Source organism: Monodon monoceros, unplaced genomic scaffold, assembly GCF_005190385.1.
Source record: "Monodon monoceros isolate NGI ecotype Baffin Bay Population unplaced genomic scaffold, NGI_Narwhal_1 Super_Scaffold_1, whole genome shotgun sequence".
Taxonomy (NCBI): Eukaryota; Metazoa; Chordata; class Mammalia; order Artiodactyla; family Monodontidae; genus Monodon; species Monodon monoceros.
Genome location: NW_021703765.1, coordinates 87078097 through 87086802, shown reverse-complemented (window position 1 = coordinate 87086802; position 8706 = coordinate 87078097). Strand labels below are relative to the sequence as shown.

Genomic DNA, 8706 nt, shown 5'->3' with positions numbered 1-8706 from the left:
ATTTAGGTTTGCAATGCATTTTGAGTTATTTCTGGATGTGATGTGAGATAAGGGGAGGGTTTTTTCCATACAAATATCCAGTTGTCACACCACCCTTCATTTAAAAGAATGTCTTTCCCACATTGAGTTATTTTGGCTCTCATGTCAAAATTTAATTGACAATATATGTGTAGGTCAAACTCTGAACCCTCTGTCCTGTTTTATTGATCTATATCCACCCTCATGCCATCATTTTATTAGTATAGTTCTATAGTAAACTTTGAAATTAGGTATTGTAGGCCCTACAACCTTATCCTTTTAAAAAAATTTCTTTGGTGATTCTAGGTCATTTGCATTTCCATATAACTTCCTGATTAGCTTGTCAGTTTCCACACAAATGCCCCTGAACTTAAAGATTAGTTTGTGGAGAATTGCGCTCCTACTATATTGAGTTTGTCCATCCTTGACCATGGTGTATTTCTTCACTTATAATATTTATTACATGCTCTCTATTATGTGTTCTTGAATTTCTTTCAGCAATGTTTTATACCTTCACTGTACAGATCTTGTTCAATTCATTAAACATATCTAAGTATTTCATATTTTTGTATCATTGTGAGATTGTATTTCTGATTTCATTTACAAATTGTTCACTGCTTGTACATACCAATTTTTGTATATTGATCTTGTATCCTGCAACCTTGCCAAATTCCCTTATTAAAGTTCCAGTAGCTTATTTGTAGACAAGAACTTTTGAAGAGAAAATATTCCATCACTGAAAAGATTGTTTTCCTGATCCTAAAAGTAATATATATTCTCTGAAGAGACTTTGAAAAGTACAAAAAAAAAAAAAAAAAAAAGAAAAGCAAACACCAATTCTCCCAATATGTAGGTCAATTGCTATTAATCTTTTGACAAATCTCCTTAGAGTTTTGAGCAAGATTCATTTCCGTTTTTTGAAATTCATTTATTTTTACATATCTGAGCTTACTTGGTATTGACAATTATTTATCATGCATTTTTTGTACATCACAAGGACATTTTTTATGTTACCAAGCTTTCTGTTTGTGTAACCTTAATGTCTATAAATAAAAATTTTTCTATTATACATTTTTAATATTACAAATTTTGCAGTATTATAAGTACTGTTTCAGTGATCATCCGCAGACATACATTCCTTAGAGTGTTAATAATAGTAATATTATTATTATTAATAGCTAAGACATACAGTACTTCCTATGTGCCAGGCACTGTTTCAAGTACTTTACACAGTATCTCACTTAATCCACACAACTATCCTCGGACATAGGTACCAGCAGTATCTCCACTACACAGTTCAGGAAAACTGAGCCATACGTTATCGGAAATTCTAAGAGGCCCAGCTACGGGGCTCGTCTTTTATGCCCAGAGAGAACCACTGCTTGTAATGAAAACCACTTCTGGTAGGAGTACGTTACATACATGAATGGTGTGTAATCACTGAGGAGTTACTCAGCCATAACTGAGGCGCCAAGAGGTTCTCAAAACATGAGGCCTTCATCCCAACTGTGCCAGAGAGTGAGCTGTGGCCTCTTGCTCCTGCAGTTCTCAGGTCTCTCGAGTCTAACAAGCATTTCTAGATTAGTCCTGGGAGAGACAGCAAGGTCGTCGTCCTGTTATTCTCAACAATCTTTATATCATTCAACAATCAGTGAGCATCTAACATATACACATTGTTTGCTGGAAAGTGGCAAATAATGGTCAGTTCCTACACACACAAGATCCATTTACAGAATGAAACAGAGGATTAAAACAGATTCTCTTTCTAAATCTTTTTTGGGTCATGGACTTACCAGAGAATCTGAAGATTAGGCTCCTCTCTCTTAAAGGGAAAACCTCCGTACAAAGAGAATGCTTTTGAATGCAATATTAAAAGCTGTTTACTGATCCTCAGAAATGCATCCATATACCCACTATGGGTCAGTGATTTCCTTGGTTGGTAAGTTCTGATGCAGGTAAAAGGGAAGACATGTGTGACTGGAAGGGAAGTGAGAGCTCCATCAGTTCTTACTGGCAATCAAGCAGTTTAAAGTGAATGACAGACACTAGGGTGGGGCAATAATGTAATGTTAACAATCACACCTAATGTAATAAAGCACTTCATACACATGAGGCATGTTCTAAGCTCTTTATATGTTTACTTGATTGCTCCTCACCACGATCCCATGAGGTAAGTAATGTTATCCCTAATTTGCAGAGGAGGACATCTGTTAGTTAGGTACAGAGCAGCTAGGCAGCATGCCCAAGTTCACCCAGCAAGGGAAGGACAGAGGTGGGAGTTCAACTTGGGGAGCCCAGCTCAGACGCATACTCTTAACCACTGTTTTCTTCATAAAGATACAAGCAGTGCTGTGTCTATTTTAGGAGCATACTTGCTCCAAGTACTGCCCGGGTACCTGCTCCCGCTCAAATGGAGCCTCTCCCTGGCGTGTTCAAGTATCCAATGCTCCTTTAGGTCCCAACATCCAGAGGATCATTGTGTTTAACCTCCCAAGAGTCTTTAGCAGCCTGTCCCAAGGAGCGCAACTCTATGACCCCAAATAACTTAGAATTAATGGGAAAGTTTGCTAGCAGGAGGTTCTCAAGCTTCCTTCATGGTAGAATAGGAGAAACTGGATATCCTTTTTTAATATTTAAAAGCATCTTCAAATAATTATTACAGTGACACCTAACAGACTATAAAACTCACTCATAATTCCCTTATCTAACAAGTCAATTCTGTTCATTTATCCATAGATACATTTTCAATTGTTACGCACATGCAAATATATTTAAACTGGATACTAATAGTAGTAAATGTGTTCTTCCTTCTCTGCCTCACATGATAAGATTTTCCCTGCTGCTAGCCAAAATGTGGTTTATATCAGACACATAAAACAGACTAAACATTACAAAGTGTCCCAGGAGAGAGGGACAATCAAGTAAAAAATGGCATCTTAATTCACTGGAATATCATTTTCCATTGTTTGTTACAATAACTATAACCATTTTTTATTCCCCTCAGCAGCAACTCTCATTTATTTGCCTTTTTGAGGTAGCACTCTCATTTATTTTTTTGAAGGAAACAAAGCTGGATCATCTATCAATAACTCACTTACTTAATCATTCCTTCTCAGATTTTAGCATTTAATGCTGGGGGAAGAATGCTCCCAGTCCAACTACTTTTGTGGGAATTTGAGAAAAGAAGACAATCTGATATACTAAAGTGAAATTTGTGTGTTTTTCCCCCTCCAGGACCAATTCTCTAGTGCACAAAAGGGTAGTAACAAGACTGAAAGCAGCTCCTCTCCAGAAGGAGTTCTCCAATGCTAAATAAAGTTATCGCTCTTTGTGAAGAATTCCATATTTATTACATTAATATGCATTTTCTCTAATATGATTTGTCTGGTATCTAATAAGATTAGGGCTATTAACAAGTGCTGTCCCACACTGATTACATGTTAGGAACTGCTCTCCGGTGTGAGCTATTTGATACACTATACGTGGAGAGTTCTGGCTGAAGATGATCCCACACTGATTACATTTATAGGTCTCTTCTCCAACATGAACCCTCTGGTGCTTAATAAGGTCATTCTTCCGAATGAAGGCTTTCCCACACTGACAGCATTCATATGGTTTCTCTCCAGTATGAATTCTCTGGTGCACAATGAGGGCAGAACTCTGGCTGAAGGATTTTCCACAGTCATGGCATGCATATGGTTTCTCCCCAGTATGGGTTCTCTGATGTGAGAAAAGGTGAGAGCTTCGACTAAAGCATTTTCCGCAATCTTTGCACTCAAAGGGCTTCAGCCCAGTGTGAGTTCTATGATGGACGACAAGGTGAGACCTCTGGCTGTAAGATTTCCCGCAGTCACTGCATTCGTAGGGCCGCACCCTAACATGGGTTCTCTGGTGCAGAATGAGATGCGTGCTCTGTCTGAAAGACTTCCCACATTCGGCACACTCATAAGGTTTCTCTCCAGTATGAGTTCTCTGGTGCCGAATAAGCCTGGAGCTGTGAACAAAAGACTTTCCACACTGATTACACGTGTACAGTTTGTCTCCTGTGTGAGTCCTCTGATGGGTAACAAGGTGAGAGAACCAGCTGAAGGACTTCCCACATTCTTTACATTCATAGGGTTCCTCACCAGTATGAGTCTTTTGATGTCCAATAAGGTGAGAACTCCGGCTGAAAGATTTTCCACATTCTTTACATTCATAGGGTTTTTCTCCAGTATGAATAAGCCGGTGCCTGGTAAGATTAGAGCGCCAGCTGAAGAATTTTCCACATTCCTTACATTCATAGGGTTTCTCTCTATGTGTACCCTTTGATATACCAAGGGATGTACCATGAGTAAGAGAGTTGTTATCAGGGCATCTGTATGATTTTTCTCCTGCTTGAGTTCTTGCAAATTGAAGAAGGTGAATGTTTTGACAGAAGGTTTGACCAGAGTCATTACTGTTGCTTGCATAACTTTCCTGATGACCACTGAAAACCAAATCATGTTTCAAACTTTTAGGATGTGAGTCATGTTTATGGAAATACTCTCGCAGTACTAGCTGAGCAGGAAGAAGACAGTTTCCCCTGTATTTCCCATTTTCACAGACTCTCTCCTGAGGAAGTGCTTTCTTTTGGGTGAATGCCACTTGCCTCAGATGTCTCTCCTGGCTGTCCTGTGGCCTGTCCAACTGACCTTCACGTGTCCAGACTTCTTCCAGTGACAAATACCAGAGATCACTCTTTGCCATTCTTTTCATTTTAACATCACAGGAGTGTTTATATTTAGAAATGCTCTTACTGGAAGCTGATGATTTAACTTCAACTGCAGTCTCCAAATCTGAAAGAAATGGAAAAGCTTTACATTACTAAAAAAGGTATTAAGGTCAGAATGGTAGGATATATGTAGAAAAAAGTATGTAAGTCATGCAGAGTTGCTTTTAAATATGGTTTTGTAACCTTGACAGAGAGTGAGAAAGGGAAGGAAGGCCCATTAACAGGAAATGGGCCGGGCTATAATATGCACATAAAAGGAGCAAAGAGGGTAAGAGAAGCCACAGGACTGGCTATGACACATGGGATCAGGATATTCACTGCTGGGGTGGCAATTAAGGAAACCCAGAAAGCGCTGCACTGCCACGATCTAACCCGACTATTAATGATACAAGAACCTGACGTGTCTCCTTGCTGCCAGGCCCTTCCCCGACATGAACTCTTCACATTCCTAAACCATGAAAGCAGCCATGTGGCAGGAAATGGCTTCTATCTATGCCACCAAAGCAGTACAGAATGATTACATGTGACTGACAGAGCAAACCTCTCAGAAAGGCCATGGGGTCGGCTGGCAGGGTGACTGCACAGAAGGGACCCAGATACAGGTTCTAACCTACACTTTGCTACTACTAGTGGTGAATTTAGACAAGTTGCTAAAGTTTTCAAAAATCATATTGCTTCTCTGTCATTTAAGGACCTATAAGGTTATCCTAAGTATCATATAAGGTGGGAGCTCATCACCGAAGCAGTACGGTTTGTAATGCTCACTGGTATCATCATCCCCATCTTCTACTTTGATTCCTTTGCTCTGAGACACCAAGACTTAATTAAAACTGACAGGACTAATGCAGGACACTAACTCAGAACCTGAACCCTAACTCACATTCTCCTGGACTTTTCGCCCTTCTGTTTATATGCATGTGTATTACTGCAAGTTATTTTCCCTCGTTCAGAGCCTGCGTTTGTTTCTCAATGCCTTTCAGCTAAAATGTTTGGTTCTGAAATCTAGAAAAAGATCCACTATTTACCCAATACCACCTCTTCCTACATAAGTGGGGCAATACTCTTCTCTTACTTGGTGTATGGGATGAATTGTGTTCCCCAGAGGAGATATGCTGAAGTCTTAACCCCCAATATCACAGGTTATGACCTTATTTGGAAATAGGATCATTGCAGATGTAATTAGTTAAGATGCAGTAGTACTGGTGTAGGAGGGCCCTAATCCAGTCTGACTGGTGTCCTTACAAGAAAAGGAGAGAAGATACAGAGGCAGACACACAGGGGAGGCGGCCATGTGAAGATGGAGGCTGGGTGAGGTGATGTGTCTACAAGCCAAGGGGCACCTGGGGCACCAGAGCTGGAAGAGGCGGGAAGGACCCTCCCCTGGAGCCCCAGAGGGCACACGGCCTGCCCACACAGTTCTAGAGACTTCTGACCTCTAGAACTGTGAGACAATAAATGTGTTGATTTAAGCCACCCAGTTTGTGGAACTTTGTTTTGGCTGCCACAGGAAATAATCCCTGGTAAACAATCCCTGTGCCAGGCTCCTAACTGCCTCCTTTGTACAACCCAAACCCCTTTCCCAGTCCTCATTTTCATTCCCAGCTCTGTTAGTTGCTAGTTTCTTCCCCACCCTGATTTCTTTTTTTAAAAATTGTGATTAAAACAATACATATAATGTAAAATGCACCATCTTAACCATTTTTAAGTGCACAATTCAAGTATTAATTATATTCACATTGTTGTACAGCCATCACCACCATCCATTTTCATCTTATAAAACTGAAACTCCATACCTATTAAACAATAAGGACCCAATCTCCTCTCAACCCAGCTCCCAGCAATCACCATTATACTTTGTGTCTTTATAATTTTGGCTACTTCAAGTACCTTACATACGTGGAATCATACACTATTTGTCCTTCTGAGGCTAGCTTATTTCACCCAGCATAATGTCCTCAAAGTTCATCTACGTTGTAGCAAACTGCAGTATTTCCTTCCTTTTTAAGGATAAATAATACTCCATTACATATACACACACCTCTACCTTGATGAGTTTTGACAGGACATATACCATCTTTTCCCTCTCCTCCACCCAGTGCATCAGAATCCCATGGAGAAGTTTTTCAAACTACTAATGCCAACTGGAAAATTCTAGAATGAACATGTGTGATGAGGGGTAGGGCTGGGTATGGAAAGACAAGTCTGGAGAAAGCGACAGAAAACACGGATGCATTAAAGTCCTAAAAATCTTCCATGTGTTCTGTAACGTGGAAGATAACTCAGGTGCGTTATCTTCAAAATCTGCAGCATCCATTAATCAATTCATCAACTGAGTTTTTAAAGCCATCACCCATTATACTTTTCATTTTGATAATGAAGTTCCCAGAGCTTGTAGATTCCCTTAAATTCCAGTCGATTAAGCACATACATGGAATTTCAGTATTTCTTTTGACAACAAATTTCCCATTAAAAATTTAAACTGCTGGTTATAGTCAGTTATTTTTGGATACTTGTCAACAGACATCCAGGAAAGCCTGCTAAACTGAACACATGAATGGAAAAAATAAGGACAGGAAGAAATAGGGAAATGAAAGGAAACAGAGAACAGTCTTTCCTGCCATGGCCCCAAAGCAGCTGACTGATCAAGTACTTCCCAGTGTCTGAGGGACCTGCCCTGAGACAGGTACTGGCTACAGTCACCTACGAGGCCCAATGTAAAAAAAGTCAAAAACAAAATTTATGACATTTAAAAGTAGAAACAAAGTGGCAGCTCAGAAAAAGAAGGAACCTGTACTTAATAAGCCAAAAGGTTTCACAAAAAAGGACTGGAGGTGAAACATAGAGGACGACTGAGACGCTAACGACTTCATTCACATCACACTCACAGCCTGAGGTTCAGGGAAATGCCTGACATGAGTGGACGTGAGTGCCAGAGGATTACGAGGTGCCTAGGCTGCACCGGGCCTGGGAGGCCATGTGTCCCCAGGAGCCAACGTGGGTCACTAGCACATGGAGTTGGCCATCAGCAGCAAGGTCCAGACAGCAACCCCCCAGATGGCTGGGCTAAGGAGAAAGACATCAGAGCACTGAGCTTAGAGACAGGGGTCAGAGACAGCATCGCTCAGAGAGAACAGAACAGGAGGAAGATGAAGCACTGCCTTCATTTCTTAACCCAGAAGGCTGATCTTCTCTACACAGGGGAGCTGGGGAAAGGACTGATGCTAGAAATCCACACAGTGGTCTGCATTTTACAGATATTAAGATTAAAATGAAAAAAAATTAAATAAAGAGCTAGATTATGAGAAAACAGGTGTTTTTGAGAGCAGCAATTCTGGAAAGGAAGGAGGGTTAAGTCAACAGGGATTGGTGACGCCTCTGCTGCAATTTGCTAACCAGCAAAAAACAAACTCAGAGCAGGGGCAGGCGATGGGGTCCCATGGCAGAGCTTACACAGAGCAGCAGATCAAAGGCTGTGGGAAGGGACACAGGACAGGGAAAAGACAGGCAAAGGTAATAGAATAATTCTATGAAAGATAAGAGGACACAGATGCTTGAGTTAGTAGTAATAATCAGGAAAGCAAAATGAACAGGGCTGGAACCAAGCACTGAAACAGAAAGATAATTTTTTTTTTAACATCTTTATTGGGGTATAATTGCTTTACAATGGTGTGTTAGTTTCTGCTTTATAACAAAGTGAATCAGTTATACATATACATATGTTCCCATATCTCTTCCCTCTTGCGTCTCCCACCCTCCCACCCTCCCTATCCCACCCCTCCAGGCGGTCACAAAGCACCGAGCCGATATCCCTGTGCCATGCGGCTGCTTCCCACTAGCTATCTACCTTACGTTTGTTAGTGTGTATATATCCATGACTCTCTCTCGCCCTGTCACAGCTCACCCTTCCCCCTCCCCATATCCTCAAGTCCGTTCTC

The 8706-nt window shown here is 40.8% G+C and overlaps 1 protein-coding gene across 1 annotated transcript; it reads right to left on the bottom strand.

Moving 5' to 3' along the window:
- Positions 1–3345: 3345 nt before the first annotated feature.
- On the bottom strand, positions 3346–4887 carry ZNF10 (zinc finger protein 10). The gene has a single exon (XM_029225954.1). The coding sequence runs from the start codon at positions 4753–4755 to the stop codon at positions 3373–3375; it is 1383 nt and encodes a 460-aa protein (XP_029081787.1). The 5' UTR covers positions 4756–4887; the 3' UTR covers positions 3346–3372.
- Positions 4888–8706: the final 3819 nt, after the last annotated feature.

Bases quoted from the DNA above. Each gene is read 5' to 3' on its own strand.
- ZNF10 (XM_029225954.1), bottom strand. From the start codon at position 4,755: ATGAAAAGAATGGCAAAGAGTGATCTCTGGTATTTGTCACTGGAAGAA.